The 16,620-nt window shown below is 35.7% G+C and overlaps 3 protein-coding genes across 4 annotated transcripts; 1 reads left to right on the top strand and 2 right to left on the bottom strand.

Moving 5' to 3' along the window:
- The first annotated feature begins 847 nt into the window (after window positions 1-847).
- Window positions 848-3,701, top strand: LOC108767013 (protein msta). 2 transcript variants are annotated; one of them, XM_018516633.1, is made up of 7 exons: window positions 890-1,366; window positions 1,783-2,157; window positions 2,227-2,361; window positions 2,630-2,816; window positions 2,933-3,028; window positions 3,315-3,409; window positions 3,477-3,701. In XM_018516633.1, the coding sequence occupies exons 1-7, from the start codon at window positions 890-892 to the stop codon at window positions 3,561-3,563; spliced, it is 1,452 nt and encodes a 483-aa protein (XP_018372135.1). In that variant the 3' UTR covers window positions 3,564-3,701. The 2 variants fall into 2 exon arrangements, with proteins under 2 accessions (XP_018372136.1, XP_018372135.1); XM_018516634.1 differs by lacking the exon at window positions 3,315-3,409 and having other exon boundaries at window positions 848-1,366; window positions 3,477-3,549.
- Window positions 3,702-4,483: 782 nt separating this feature from the next.
- Window positions 4,484-10,748, bottom strand: LOC108767082 (zinc finger CCCH domain-containing protein 13). The gene is made up of 10 exons (XM_018516773.1): window positions 10,266-10,748; window positions 9,777-9,852; window positions 9,207-9,610; window positions 6,695-8,869; window positions 6,104-6,412; window positions 5,662-6,004; window positions 5,424-5,587; window positions 4,924-5,207; window positions 4,728-4,845; window positions 4,484-4,602 (listed from the first exon to the last, which is right to left on the bottom strand). The coding sequence occupies exons 1-10, from the start codon at window positions 10,457-10,459 to the stop codon at window positions 4,494-4,496; spliced, it is 4,176 nt and encodes a 1,391-aa protein (XP_018372275.1). The 5' UTR covers window positions 10,460-10,748; the 3' UTR covers window positions 4,484-4,493.
- Window positions 10,749-13,867: 3,119 nt separating this feature from the next.
- On the bottom strand, window positions 13,868-16,620 carry REPTOR (repressed by TOR). Its single transcript, XM_018516786.1, has 5 exons — window positions 15,739-16,620; window positions 15,155-15,562; window positions 14,461-14,952; window positions 14,252-14,374; window positions 13,868-14,101 (listed from the first exon to the last, which is right to left on the bottom strand). The coding sequence occupies exons 1-5, from the start codon at window positions 16,355-16,357 to the stop codon at window positions 14,007-14,009; spliced, it is 1,737 nt and encodes a 578-aa protein (XP_018372288.1). The 5' UTR covers window positions 16,358-16,620; the 3' UTR covers window positions 13,868-14,006.

Raw genomic sequence — 16,620 nt, 5'->3', positions numbered from 1 at the left:
ACGATATATTGTTACATCCGTTGAATGAACTTTCCGTCCCATGGAAAACTTTGATTAAAATAGACGCAGATACATGTATAATGAACAAAATATAATCTTGTGCTTTCTCCAATTGCGTAAACGAATTGTTTATTCGAATATTTAAGTATCTTATTTGCGATCTGTTGACATCTCGCAAAATACGTAAACTGTAAACAGATAGGCAAGTTGGCTAGTTTTTGGTGTCGATGTGCTGCCAAATTATAATTCTATTTTAAACTAAGATTTATAACGAGAGCTACTCATAGAACAGTGCTATTCGCGTGCCTCCAATTAGACGTCTTTCGACTTCGTAATATTAATCCTGATCTTAATTATATAATTAATTTGTAAGATGATCCGTGACTATTACGAAAGCCAAAATTCTCTGATACTTCTAACACCGGTCTGCGGTATATCACATCTGACAAAGGACGAGTATAAATATCCCAGTGCCATCACCGCCTCGTTGCATTCTTGCTATCAAGTAGGTTTCATATATACGCCAATCTTTCTAAAATTCAAATCTAGAAATTTCATGGTTAATTTAAAAAAATTTAGGTCAGATCCATGAATATCTCTCTGTATTTGCAACGATTAAAAATTGATCTCATTACAAATTAGATCAGCTTCGTCAAAAGGAGAGCTTTTATTTTGCAAACATTATAAGATCTCAACACCCACTCGCTATTTGTGCCGATCAGCAAAACAAGATTTTCCTAGCTCTTAAATTTTCTGTTTAGTTACACGAACTGGCTCAGTGCCGTGAACTGATACGTTTCAACATCTATATAAAAGAGGAAGATCAAATCGTCGAGGAGGAGAATCGATAGGAACACTTATAAGCAGAGCACATCTATCGTCCAGATCTATGGACCGTGAGACGGAAGAGTTGCTCAAGTCTCATCTGCGAGAGAATAATCTTTTGCAAGATGAACCCAGGTCATGGATCGTTGGTCGTTCTCCTCTCGGAGGTCGCGGCATATTTGCCACGCGAGACATACAAGCTGGCGAGCTAATCTTCATAGACGTCCCATTGTTAATAGGACCACGATGCTACAACAAATACTTGCCAATGTGCGTCGTTTGTTACAAGAACAATTGCGCTCTGTTCCCTTGCGATCACGGCTGCGGTTTGCCAATCTGTTCTACAGAATGCGAAAATTCCACAGTGCATGTCCAAGGGGAATGCCGATTCTTGAGAGACTGGACGCCAACTTGCGGTTCTACCTGGTCCAAAGACCTGTTACTTGCAGTAGTACCGATACGTGCTCTTACGTTATCGAAAGATCAGTATAAACTCTTGTATGCTCTTGAGTGCCATGCGAATCTTACTCGCAACTACGAGGTACGTTTTCTTTCATATACAAGATATCACATAAGTATTTCATTTGTACAATAAATTCTAGCTTTGTAGTAGTAAAGTCTAGCTTTGTAGAAGAGTGAAAAATGAATGGCTGAATCTTCGAAATAATATTGTTTGTTTTTTATTAACTACTCAACAAAATTAAAGAATCACTTCAAATCAGTGCTGAAAGAATCAAATTAAAAGATAACTTTTTAACACTGATCTTAAATGATCCTTTAATTTTGTTGAGTAGGGTGTAATAAACAATATTATTTTTAAAATTTAGCTATTCACCATATATCTTAGAGAATGTAATTGACATAGTTCTACTTTTATAATTGATATATGTACTTCAACACCAAGTTATCTTGTTTATTGTATCTCCTTACAATATACGTTCTTAAATTTTGCCATAGATCGATTTGCTCAAGAGAAACGTAGCCAAACTTCCTAGCGAGGAGCAAATGGAACTGATGAGGCGCACTTGCGGCGTCTTCAATACAAATTCGTTCGAAGTTGTGGTTGTACCTTCACGGGACAAGGACTACACTACGAGTTTACGTGGTCTTTATCCAATGGGAGCACTACAGAATCATTGCTGCGTGCCAAATACCAGGCATCACTTCGACGATCAGCAACGGTTGTACGTGAGTGCCGTGCTGCCTATCGCCGCTGGCGAAGAGATCACCATGTCCTATACCGATCTGCTGTGGGATACGTCGAGCAGAAGGCAGTTTTTAAAAGTTACCAAACGTTTCTCCTGCAATTGCAATAGGTGCTCCGATCCTCTGGTATGTCAATACTACGACAATATCTTACAACGAAAATTCATGTGCAAGACATTCTTTTTTTTCTCCTAGGAATTCGGTTCTCAACTCGGCACGCTTCTCTGCGCGAAGGACAATTGTTCAGGATGCTTGTTACCTCGTAATCCTCTCAATCGTGAATCATCCTGGATTTGTGATAAGTGCCAAATCAGCGTAAATTACAGACAGGTGGTATCTAAGGACTAAAATATAACGCTACATTTTTATATGTAATAAAAATAATTGAAGTAATCTATAACAACTCTTTCTATAAGAAGAATAAAGGTTTTTTTATATAATTATTCATTTAGAAAATATAGTATTTGCATATTGATAAGTCCGCGTATATTTGCATTTGCATGAACATATGATTAAAATTACAGTATTTCGACTACCCTGATGAATACCAAAGACTACCCTGATTTCTTTTATAAATGTGAATTTCGTTGCTTTACAGATCGAATGTATTCATTCAGGATTGAACACATTTGTATCCGATGCTATGTATAAAACTCCGCGAGAAATTCTAAGATTTACAGAAGCAATACTATCGAGATTGGTACCTGCCACTAATTATATCATGATGGATATCAAATATCGTATAATATCTTACTTTGGTAGAGTCCCCGATCTTAAATGGGAAGGTAAGATATACATAATATTCCATAAATATTATTGTGACATATTTCATAGAAGTCTTACTTTTATGTTACTCAATACATATGTACATCATAGTGAAATGTAATTCTTATTGTTGTAGATCTCACGGATACAGAACTTAGAATTAAAAAGATGTATTGTGACGATATACTTTCTGCTTTAGACACTTTGGGTTCTGGAGATTCTATTAAAAAAGGTAATGTAAGAAATTCTTTCCTTCATTCTTGTTTCTATAAACAAAAACGAGATAAGAAAGGATAGGAAAGATCGAAATGAAGATCGTATTCTTTTTCCTATTAAAAGGATATTCTATAATAATATCAACGTAATATGTTAACTTATTCATGTCAAAATGAAATATAGATTGCAGAAAAAAAAATATATTTTAGCACATATTATTTTATATTAAAGTAAAAAAGTTAAAATAAAATTTTATTAATTATAACTTATAAAATTTTTAATGTATTTCTAATATATTCCAGGTCTTGTTTTATACGAATTGTATCGTACAAATCTTGAATTGTTTAAACGCCAGATTTCTGATGATAACGATGCACAGACGTATCTGCACATAAAAGTACGACGAATAATTTATGTTTATTATATATATCCTAATTATTATTTTAATTCTTTTTTTCTTTTAGAATGACGATAATGAACAACTGTTAAAAGAGGCAATGAGTATATTACAAAACGATGTTGGCGCAGCCTGTGTTCGCAAAAGCGATTAATGCAAATAACTATTTTGATACTGTTCTTATTTATTGCCGATATCTGTATACATGTGTACATATATTACGAGAAAGCAAAGAATGCGTCTACATTACAATTTTCACAATTTATAATTACTTATTTGATGTATTTTTAAATTCATGAACATACATTACGTATAATACAAAAATAGTTATATATATATGTATATAAATATATGTATATACACATATATATATATATAGAACATGAGATTTAAAATGTGTGAAGATTCATTCACGAACTTTGCCAAAATAAAAATGCAATTTTTAGACATAAATTATTACAACTTATAATTGCTAATCGTTATTCAAATAACGATTAGCAATTATAAGTCGTGATAAGATAAGATTTGTTACAATAACTACGTTTATACGGGTCAATTTACGCCGAAGTTATAACATCGATGTTATGAAACTGGCCAATCATAGCCATTCTTCTGAAGAATGGAATGACTGTGATTGATCAGTTTTCTAACTTTACACTGTTTACTTTATTTGTTTACATGGATCGATTTACGCCGAAGTTATAACGTCGATGATACATATGTTTATACACACACACACTAGGGTAATATAGATAGCGCGAGTGACAAGAGGGTATTACTTTGCAACAAAATAAAATACAAAAATTTTTTAAATACAAATCTTCATTTTCAGAACATGATTTTGAAATTTAATAGCATATTTGTGCTTCTTGTATATTCTTCAACGATTTCGTGTTTTCAAATTTGTCTCGATAACAAATATTAATACATAATGTACATTCCATAACAAAATAATGTAAATTTTTTAGAATCTTTTGTTGACTGTATCCCACACACATTTTATATGTATAATATACTTTATATATATATATAAATACAAGAAAACAGTGACTATTCATAATTTTATGTACAAATCTTATCTTTCTCATCTTACTTGCTGTAATAAACATTTCGCTTCTTCATACAAAGCAGTACTTGGCTTCAATGTTTCCCAATCATAGTCCACGTCTTCATCGTAACTTACATTATTATTTCTACAAAATTTTATTCTATTAATAATATTACACGTTGTTAAAGTTTATAATATAACTAACTGATATTTATAACGTGGTTTAAAGCAAATTTAACTCTTAAATATAAGAATAATATAAAACCTTACCTATACAAAGTATCGTCTACAGCATGCATTGCACCATTACCTAAATCTTGAAGTAACCGATTTCGTGCAAGTCCTGTGTGCATTAGTGCAATATCATTCAGCAAAAATTCTTTATGATCTATAAAAAAAAAGATATAAAATTTATTTATTTGCACAAAGACCCATTTCTGATTTTAACCGAACTATTGAAACTCACCATTCTTCTCATACTTTTTTACCAGCTTTTTCATGAAATCTTCGCCTGCATATTTCTTAGATATACCGATTCTATAGTAGATAGCTTTACACTGCCATCGATTCTCCGCAGAGTCTTGATTGGACGGAACAATTCTCCTTGCTTGCGTTTCCTTCACAAGAGATTCCCAATCGACTCCTAAGGCATCTCCTAGTCCTTTTCCGCTCGTTTTGATGTCCTCCTCCAACTCACCATCAGAAATTTCTTCAAAGTCCATAGTCTCCATATTATCGTCTTCCATATTCCTAATACAATAAAGAGAGTCAGATATAAAATTTGATGTTTTAGATATAAAATTAGTTTTCGCATAAATAAAGCAATCTGAAGCACAAAAAAAATTAATTTTTTTAAAAGATAATCACATATTTTTCGTTACAAATTACGAACTTAATATCAAATAATTTCTTTAACAAAAACGTTTTACCTCTTATAATTAACATTTTATAATCTATATATCTTACTTCAATGACGCTGTATCAGCATTATCTTTAGATTTTGAACTGAAAATAGTTTCTTCTGCAGGTTCTTTCGGAGATAATTGAGCTGGCTCTTGTACTGTTGATTGTACATCACGGTGAGCAGCATCTGATGCTTTTTTATTTGTCCGTGTTTTAGTTTCCATATCCTATTGAAGAATTATATATAAAAGTGTGAGCATGACATTTTGAAATAAAAAAAATAAAAATATAGGATATGTACTGTAGTATCTTCTTCCATGTTCAATATATCATCAGGATCATCGCTAATATCACTCAAATCGCTCTCGGTATGAAGAGTCTGTAAAGACTCGTCGGCAACGGGACGCTTTGGTTCCACCACGACAGGTTCCTTAATTTCAGGTTTATCTTTTTGCTGATTCTTCTTTTGGAAATTATCCGTGGACTTTTCTCTAGTAGTTGAGCACAATCTACCTTCAGCAAGTTCCATCAACTTCTTGTTGATAGGTTCTTCTTTCATGCTGCCATAAATAGCAGCTTGCTTAGCAGAAGGATGAATCACTGGCTCTTCTCTTGTTTCTGGCGCATTGTACGATCGTCTTTTGCTATAAGAATTATTTTCATTTAACATGCTTTAACTAATATAATACAGATATATACTATAATTTTCATTTTAATCATTTAAGATAAGATTTTATGTTTACTTATGCTGCGTAGATTCTCCGTGCTCCAAGTCCTTCGTGCGCTCGTTTCTGTAATGCGATCGAACGTGAACGTTCTGATTATCCCATTTTCGTGAATCATTAGGCTTCCAGTCGTTTATAGTATTATCATATCTGGAATTCCACTCGTCATCATGTATTTCCGAACGAGGAAGACTATCTCTGCTTTCCCATAATGGTCTATTGCGCCATTCTCTTTCCTCCCATTCTACCGTCTGATAACTACGGTCTCGACCGTGTTCTACATCACGGTGATGTCCCTCCCAATTATCATTAGAAACAGTTTCATCTCTAAAACAGAAAATATACATAAACAATAATAAAAAAGTGAAACTTTAGTAACGATTTGAAGAACAGGAATTCCAAAAAGAAAAAGTTTATAATTATAAGATATGATTTTACAACATATCAAATCTTTGTTTTAGTTCTGATAAAAAGATATCTATTAAGATAGAATAATACACTATCTTAATAAAAGAATAACATAGAAAATGTTCAATATTATCTCGAACTAACTTTCAAAGAGCAAAAGAATAATATTTCTTCAGTTCATATTAATATATTAATTATTACCTGATACTGGCTCCACCGCTTCTCAACTTATCGCCAGGATACAGAGGATGTCGATGATGATGATGATGATGACGATGATCATCGAAGGATGGTCGCTCTGTAGTTTGGATGACATATCTTGCCTCTCTGGATCTCTCGTCGCGAGCAACGCGTCTCTCTTCAAAAGGGCTGTCGAACCTTCTACCTTCGATAGTCTTTCTCCTGTCATCCTCGTGGATGTGAGCGTGATCCCGATACTCAACGTGTGGAGCTGATTCTTCCTGCTCGTCCCAGTGCTCCGGCAATCTGCCGTAGTTCCTACCAAAGTTCCTGTCCACTTCCATGGTGCGTCGCGGACTGTTTGCATCCCGACGATCCACTATCCGGTTGATTTTGCTCGGAACGCGACTAGATTCTATTCGTGCCTGATCCTTCCTACTGTTGTGTTCCGACGTGTGACCCCGTTCATATCTCACGCCGAACCTTCTGTGCCTGTCCCTGTCGTAGTGATTGTCCACCATGTCTATAAGATGATCGCGAGATGATAGAGCGGGTGTCACAGCCACTGATGAGGAAGATGAAGCCGAAGGTACGGGTGGTAACGTCGCTGTTGACTGAACGCTCGACGACGGCGCGGCATGCCCACTCTTCTCGTGTAAGGATGCACGATCTAAAGAAGTTTCCCGAAAACGATCCATGCGATCCCGGGGTGAATTGACAGTCGACTTACTGCGACTTGACGATACGTCCTTTTCGATAACGGTATTTCTTTCGTATCTTCCATCCAGTCGTGACTGCGTGGAGCTCCGTTCACGTTCGGCGAGAGCTTTCGTTTCAGATCGTTCCCGTTCGCGTTCGCTCCTGTTTCGCTCGCGAGTCCCGCCGCTCTTCTCAAACGACACATCCTTACCTAAAGGTCGTTCCTTGATTCTGCTATTGTAACGCGAACTCTTATCCGCTGATAGATTCAATGCCACAGGTGAAATTACCGTAGATACGTCCCTTTCGCGTGGTTTCATGGACTTCTCTCTTTCTCGGTCCCGATCGCGATCTCGGTCTCGTATTTCACGATCTCTTTCCCGCTCACGATCGCGTTCTCGTTCTCGTTCGCGATCTCTATCTCTCTCTCTGTCGCGCTCTCGTTCTCTTTCTCGATCCCGATCTCGATCGCGATCACGCTCGCGCTGTCTTTCATTCCGACAACGCTCCTGAGATTCATCCTTATCCTTATCGCGCTGAGGTTCTTGGCGCTGATCACGAGTCAGTCTCGAGGGGCGTTCGTCTCTCATCTCCTTTTCGCGCTGACGCTCACGGCTTTTCTGTCGCGTCTTATCACCGCCGTAGGTCTTATCATCAAAGTTGTCCTTGTTTGTATTGTTTCTTCGATAGTTGTCGTCTTGATTCGAAGTTATTGTTTGTTTTGTTTTACCGGAAGACGTTTGCTCGTTTTTTCTCGCATCTTCTCGTTCTTTGCTTTTATCTCTCTTGTGCGAGTCGCGATCTTTCTTCTCTGCATCTCTCACGCGATTCGACGAGTTGCTTTGCTTCTCCGCATTCTTCGCCGGGGTAAGATCGCGTCTCCTCGATGGCGTTCGACTACGTTGTACTTTTGATGGCGCATTCTCTTTAACGTGCTGGTACTTGGATGACCGTTCCGATGACGACGGCGGCGGCGGCGGTGTACGTGAACGCACATCCTTCTCCTTGCACTTGGGCCTCAACCGATCGTCTGATTTGGTTTTTTCATCAATAGCGCGGTTCTTTTCTTTCTCCTGTTGTTCTTTGATTTTATCGAATGACTTGCACTTGACAGCGTCCTTGGACAGACACTCATCCATATCACGCACCTTCTTGTAATGCCTGCCGTCCTCCTTGTCCACTTCTCGATTATTCTTTACCGCTTTCGGCGATTCGCTCCTGTTTCTTTCCCGAATTTTGCTGGATGATGCGTGATGCGTCACAGAAACTTGCGAGCCCAACGTTGCGGCCACTGCAGACGTGACTCCACTCGTAGATCCTTGCTGTATCGCAGGTGATCTAACGCTCAATGAGCCGGTATGCTTCCTGGTTACAGACGACGAACCATACTTCTTGACTGGTCTCGTAGTAAGATCTTTTTTTGTGGAATTGTCAAGTTTGCGTTTCTTCTTATTGATGGCTTTGTCATTTCTTGTTCCTAGTCTCTTGAGTTTCAATCTGTAAAATTCACCCATGATAGCAAGTATTTATGTATATATATATATATAATAATTATATAAATTATATATATAATAATAGATTATTTATTGAATATAAAACTACAAGTAATTTGTTTGCTTATAAATACTTACAATTACATATTCATACAATATAAAGTACAAAGGATACTAATAGCATTTTCGACGCAAACGGGTTTGCACCGATTTAAGTTGGATAATGTTCTACTATTAGTTGACGTTACATATTCTACCAATAGGAGAGCATACAACATCATTAATCCAACCCAGTTGGTGCAAACCCACCCAGGCCAAATACGCTATAAATGAGTATTTACTTTTTCTTTCTTTCTTTGTCCTCACTATAATCGGCAGAAATACTATGATGTCTCTTAGTTTTGATCTTTTTGATTTTCTTATGCGAGTCCGACGTGGATGTAGAAGAGGAGTCTTCACTGCTAGAGCTGCTGCTACTGCTAGACGTGCTGGATGTGCGCGAACTAGAGGAGGAGCTCATCGCTTTTTTCTTCTGCCTTACTTTATCCTTGCCATGTACTTCTTTGTCCTTCTTCATTTGTAATTTCAGTTCCCGTTGTATCAATTGCCGCCGTCTTTCCAACACTTTCTCGTCCTCGTATTCGAGATCTGTCTGATTCCACTCTTCTATGTTTAAGTCCGGACTATGCGACGCCTTTTTCACGATCTTCGATGTAAGCCGTTTGAAGGGATCCTCTGCAATGAGCTGTAATATCGCGAGGATCAAAGAAAAAATTTTGACTTTTTAGTTTATAATTTATAGTCATATGTCAATTTTTACTTTTATCAATTATATTGTAATGTTGAAAACATTATATATACGCATATAAAATAAAATTGTTATAAAATAGAAAAATATGACGTGAGCTTACCCCAGATGTACCTGCGATCGCATTATCTTTCTTAGCACGCTTGGATGGGCTTATCAATGTGTGTGTGTTTGCGTATCTAATTAACAAATGAAAGAAATGAGAAATTGCATTAGATCAATAAGCAATATGCTCTAATAAAAAATTAAAAATTAAATCAGAAATTAGATCTTTATAAAAAATTAGTCCTCAGGTTATATCGTATTACGCAAAATAAATAAGACTATTCATCGAAAAATAGCTGTTCGAAATATTGGAGAAAATATAAAACTACCCCATAGAGCTCATTTTAATTATAATTCCAGTTAACAATAAACCGTAAAATAATCAGCTGTATGTTACAAAAATTCGTCTACTATTGTCTTTATATCATAAAGCAAAATTGTTTTTTTTTTAAGTGTAACTGTAAGTGTAAAATCTTGCAATAATCAATCAGCCGACTGCTAACGCGCACTTCGGCGAGGGATTATGACAAATGAAATCGGCACTCACTTGCAACTCTTTCCGTAGGAACAACTGCCGTTGAGGGCCCAATTTCTGCAATAATCCGATGTATTTTGAGCGGCGGCGGCGGCGGCGATCGCTGGTTTGGTGCCCAACCTCTCAAACACACTCGGCCGTCGTGAAGAGTCTGTATTACATTTCGTAGGGTCAGCCGTTATTTTCCTTATGTTTGGTTTTGACATATTATCACCATAAAGCACTTGTATTTTCACAATGGAAGCGCATAACTGCGAGCATGCAGGCGTTTACGTGCCGTGCGAAACCGTCATTGATCGTCATGCGACAATATGACTTGGCGATCTGATCTCGGCCTGTCTCGTCTCGGCCAGTCTCGGCACTCTCGGCGTCTCCGGTCACTCCGGTGAACTCCCGGTAGTCCGGTCTCGGCTCTCGGCCCTCGGCCGTTGGCGCGTAATACACTATACAGGCCAATACGTGCGAAAAAGAAAACAGGTATATTTATGCTATGGCTGCTCGGAATATCCTCTTCTCCCAATTACATTTCAGCTTGTATTTGACGTTCGACTGTCGGTAACAGTCGGTAACGACATCGGAACAGATCGGAGTCAATCGAAATTGGAGTATTGACCGAAACTCCAAATACTATGAAATCTAGCTTTACTATTAAAAAAAATTGGGATTTTATCGTCGCTTTGTTTAACTTTTTAGAAAATGTATTTTTAGAAAAATCTATTCATTTTATTCTGTATATTTAATATAATGTCTATTTATTCAGAATAAATATAACTAGTTTTTAAATAATTTTTTTGAATTCATAGTTGATATTTTTGCTTGCTATTGAATGTTTAACTAGCAGACATTTAATTAAATCAAATCTCATTGTTAATTATTTTTCTTATAATATAGATTAATTATTATAGATGTTCGATTTTCTTATAATGGATGTTGGGTTCAATTTATTTATTCTGGAATATTAAGTTCTGATGTTTTTTTCAGGTGACATAGTCAAACTGAGAACCATACATGCATACATATATTTAAAAGTAATAAATCGTAAAATTAATATCATATTAGATATATGAGTTACTCAAGTCAAATTTTAATACTCAAGTCGCATGACCTTACAAGACTGTTAAACTCTAGAAAGTTTTTTTCCATAAATTTTTTATTACAACTGTAATTTTATCTGCAAAGAATCTAGGATATTCGAAAGTTTCAAAAGAATCGATCATCCAAATTTTTTGATCAATATTTTGCCTTAAAAATATGTATCTACATTTAATACACAATTATAAAACGCTTTACATGTTTACGTTTATATATCGCAACGATGTAAAAATATTGCATGAATGTTCCGCGTTTTATGGATATTCGCATTGCATGCCAATTGTTTTCGTCTCAATTTTGATCAATTCGCAGAGATTAACAAAGCGCGCGCGTGACATCCATTGTTATATTACATGTTCGAATCAGAAAACATGCGGAAATTGGATGACTTAATGTCAGAGTCATGTTGAATCATACCAATTAAATGAGAATGACCGATCGGACGCGTCCGATGACTAATGACCGTGGAATAGTGCTTTTTTCGCGGAATCTCGCTATTTACAAACATAAATATTCGTATATATATTTATGTGTATATTGTATATATATATATATATATATATATTTCTTTTAATTAAATTTAGTTAATATCTTAAACTCTTCTTTTCCTTCCACCCACCTTGTGTATTAAATTTTATTAATTTTGCATCGATCACGTATAATCTTGCGTATAATTAAGAAAGATTGTAAACATATATTATCCTTAAAATAATTCTAATGAAAAATCTGCTTGCCGTTCGCATGTGTTTTTTTTTATTAGAATAAAAATAATTCAATCATCATTACATATTCTGATCAGTTTATCCTCGGGTCGTTTGCCGTAACTCGATTAGCACGATTAACGTCAGGAATGCATTCGCACGCTAATTGCAATTTTATATCTTACATTGACCCGCGCGATAATAAAGGATTGTGCGCATTTATCCTCACTTCTCGATGAATATAGATCGCAGGGATCGCGATCGGAGGCAACGAATGCGCGAGCGAGCGAACGAACACAAGCACATTATCGTAAAATCGGGGTCATCGTCGAAACAATAAAGTGGCGTTTTTCGCACAAACGCGCATATTGCACACCATGAAAGAAAGAAATATTCTTATTACACGCAACACTTCCCGCACACTTGTAATTATGGTGATATCGTCGGAGTGACGTCTCGTGCTACACTGATATTACACACATTAATTTTTGCCGACGTTACATACACAGCGAATGAAACCTACGGTGGTACCCCGCATAACAATAAATTAGACTGCATAACGATTCGATAAGGATTATACAACATCTGTATTTATATATGTATGTAATCGTATGACTATATATCCACACGGGTTTTTTTTTCTTTTACAACATGATCTTCAGCGCAACTTTACATACAAAAATCGATTAAAAAAATATTAGTATGAATATATAATATGAATTAACATCTTGCATATTTAAAATATATGTATGTGTATATTAGTGATTAGCAAAATATAATTATAATTCTAATCGCGGCGTAAAATCGCTCTAAACAATCGTTCAAGAGATTGTTTAAAAGAGATGTAGACGCTACAGAAGAGATGCATCGCTATATGCTTCGCTATATCCACCCTCTCTTCTCTAAAATTCTAAAACAATGATATTCCACCTCGCGCCACGATTACAATCTTTCCACATACACTATTATTTTATCTTTATATAATCCAAATATATATGTACGTAGGTATAGCGTTTCGTTCTGAGGTAGATCGAGTCAGCAAACAGCAAACAACTATATAATTCAAAGCTCATTTCTAAGTGCATCTAAATGCACATTCTAAATCTTTTACTATTATGATTAAAACTACATCGTCTGAACGTTAAAAAAAAGATCATCAATGTCAATTCTTAGTATTGTTGCATCAGCCGCCATCAATAATTCCGAAACCTTGATTAGTAATTACGTAAAAATGGAATTAATCAGACTTATTCGGAAAAAAAATCGTCGACATTTTTAATATTTTTGAATATCGATATAATTAAATTTAACATATCCATTTTATCGTTCTAAGACCAAAAGTTCTGCTGTGGTACACATTCACTGTAGTTTAAAGATTAAATTTAGAATCACACAACGTGTGCAACGTTGATTGATAATGGACATTGATGATATCATCTCTTTTTAATATATTATAATTAAGTGACATTCGGCACTTTTTTCTTTGCACTTTCATCAGGATATATAACCGTTCTTTTTTTAATCAAATGATACCTTTGCAGCTAATTTGTAAAAAAAATCGTGTCCCTTGTTTGCATAAATACATTATTGAAACTATCGTACATGATGCATGAAAAATGTTATATACAGATTGACCAATATATACAATAGGTGAAAACGCAGATACTTTTGTAAAAAAAATTAACGATTTGAAAGTCTAAAAGATAAACCAATACGTATATCAAGGTTTCGTTTCTTATTACATCAATAAACATTTTCGGAAATAACGTATACAAGATATATGTTAATTATACGTTAATCAATAAATTAACTGTAAATCTGCTTTCTCAAGCATTTAACAGCAATTTTAAAGATAAAAAGCAACATTACCCTACATGTGTGTATAGACATAGCATAGTTTTCTAAAGATATATATACACGCGTAGACATAAGATTTATAGGAAAACGATTCGCTATAGTATTAAAAATTATCGATACCACCATCAGGAATACCGGCTCTAATATTCTCCAACACTTTGTTCACAAAATCTGTTGAATGACTTGCTATTCGCATTTCTGTAATCAGAAATTTGCATACGTATTAAAATAATAATAACTAATATGTGTATGCTTATTGTATGATTTATCTGTATGTATACTTATGATACATTTTATCTAAAAAATTATATACATATAAATAAATATATATAAATTGATATTACTCACTGGTAGCTAGCTTGCAACATTTTTCCATTTGTCGTGTAAGCTCTTCTTGAGTGTCAGGATTGGATTCAGCTAATTTAGCAGCAAGTGTATGTTTAGCTTGTGATATACCTTGTATAAGACGTCCTAAAAAAAGAATTATTCGTTTTTCTTATTCAATATATTCAAAATAATATGTTTCAATACATTTATCATTTCGACGTATACTCAACTGTGTTCTGCTTCAAGTCCATGCAGCTTTATCTTATTTGCTTCATGTTGAGCCTTTTTCTTTAAACGGCATGCTCGTGAAGCTAGTTTATTTTTTTCTTTACGCGTTTTCGGTCTTGCCGGAAAAGGTAATTCTGAAACAGGTGTCATATCATTTATAATGCGATTTAATTTATCTAGTTCTCGTCCGATGTTATGGAGCTTGCGAGGATTCGGTGTAAGATCATTTCCGTCGCCTTTTCGTGCCTTTCCACTATGTTTAATTCCTCTAAGAGCGCAATGAGGACTAAATACTGGATCAGTTGCTTCGTTCAAGACATGTGGATCTTCCAAACGTGCCCGCGCAATTAATCGCTGTCCTTTTGGTCCCTTAGCTTGAACGTTATATTGCCAGAAGAATCTTTCTTTCTTACTATGCCTTTCCTTTCCCAATTCTGTAGTTCCTGTTCCTACTCTGTTATTACTTTGCTCCTCGCCGTCGCTTCCACCTGTATCTGATAGATAAACGATAATTTATATAGCTACATTTTTATTTCTTTCTCTTTTAGTTTACAAAATATTTAATAAAAATGTGAGATTAATTTTATCAATCGATTTTTATTTTGTACACAAGAAAATAATTTTTTATAAATTATATGACTATTATATACTATATATCTATATTTCTTAATATAATACATATATATATATATATACCATTATCACTGCTGTAGTCATCATAGTGATCACTATCATCATCACTGTCTTCATAACCTTCATCATGGCTAAGAGGATCAACACATAGTGGATCTGGACTAAGAGCACCTCCAGTACTCAGACTACTCGTCGATCCTGCCTCTACCAAGCTACCGGTACTCAAGAGATGTTGTCGTGGTTCCCTGTGGGCCCAGATATGATCCAAATGTCCCATTGTCTGCGTTGGTGCAGACATAGACAGTCTCGAAATTTTAGGTTTACCACCTATCGTAGAGATATTATCAGCCTGATTAGATACTGGATTAAATGGATTTTCACCTCTTTTCATAAGTAGCTCGTGTAAAGTAGATGAGCCAATGGGTCGAGTTACAGGATGTGGTGAAGTCGATGAGCTTGCTGTTGAACTACCTGAATGAATTGTAATACATCATTTTTATCAACAAATAAATCATACAAACACAAATATAAGTCATCAAAAATACAATACTAATATTATCTAATTGTTTTTACCGTTACATGTAAAAAAAATACTGTTGCTTAATGTTATTATTATTAAAAGATTAAATACATTTGTTTGACCATACCTGCAATGTTACTAGTGCCCGGACTAGGAAACGCAGTAGGACTAACAGCTTCAGCATTATCCGCAATATTTGAACCTCTATTTAAATTAAAGCCACATGTATTTGTATACGTGGGACAACTACGGTGAGTTACTCCAGATTGAGGAAAACTACTGGGTGCAAATCCTATGCTACTACTAAACAGAGAGCCAGTTAATGGAGCAGCATATTCCATTTTTATCGGCTGTACTCTTTCTTCGGGTAATAACAAATCATCAAAATTTAAATCTCCCAGCAAAGTATCGTCATTGGCGTTTAATTCGGCCAGAGTTGGACCTTGAATAAGTTCAGCTTTGTCCACCTGAAATATGTCGTCCTCATCCATCTTAAACGAGATGTCCATCTGATCTGGGTCCATTTTAAAAGGATATTCCATTTGCTCGGCCCTCATATCCCATCCTGAGGATACCGCTAGAGGAGACGGCGAGAACTGATCATAAGTTCCTCGCGTGGTACCTCTGTGTCCTCCCGGTATCGGCACAGATGCCGATGCCGAATTCATCTCCTGAACAGGTTCCTGCTTCACTACGCTATCCATCGTGCTAGATAGCGAAAAGTCGTTGTACTTGGAGTCATCCATCAGCCACAAGCGCGTTGACGAAAAAACGTGACAGAGAACGTGGTTTTTGCGCGCGCGTTGAGCACGCTACAACAATGTCAACAATTATATACTTCTGGAAATTGTTTATCTACGAAACACAAAAGTTTGCTGAATAAAACAAATCGTCCCAAACTCGAACTATTCGTCGTTCGACTTTGTATGTATCAGAGGCGAATATCGTGCAGCTACAGGCGACAACAGTCGTTACGTATTATTACACGCGTTACAACAACGCGTCATTA

Source organism: Trachymyrmex cornetzi, unplaced genomic scaffold, assembly GCF_001594075.2.
Source record: "Trachymyrmex cornetzi isolate Tcor2-1 unplaced genomic scaffold, Tcor1.1 scaffold646, whole genome shotgun sequence".
Taxonomy (NCBI): Eukaryota; Metazoa; Arthropoda; class Insecta; order Hymenoptera; family Formicidae; genus Trachymyrmex; species Trachymyrmex cornetzi.
Note: the sequence above shows the minus strand (reverse complement) of the source record. Positions and strands in the feature narration are given on the sequence as shown.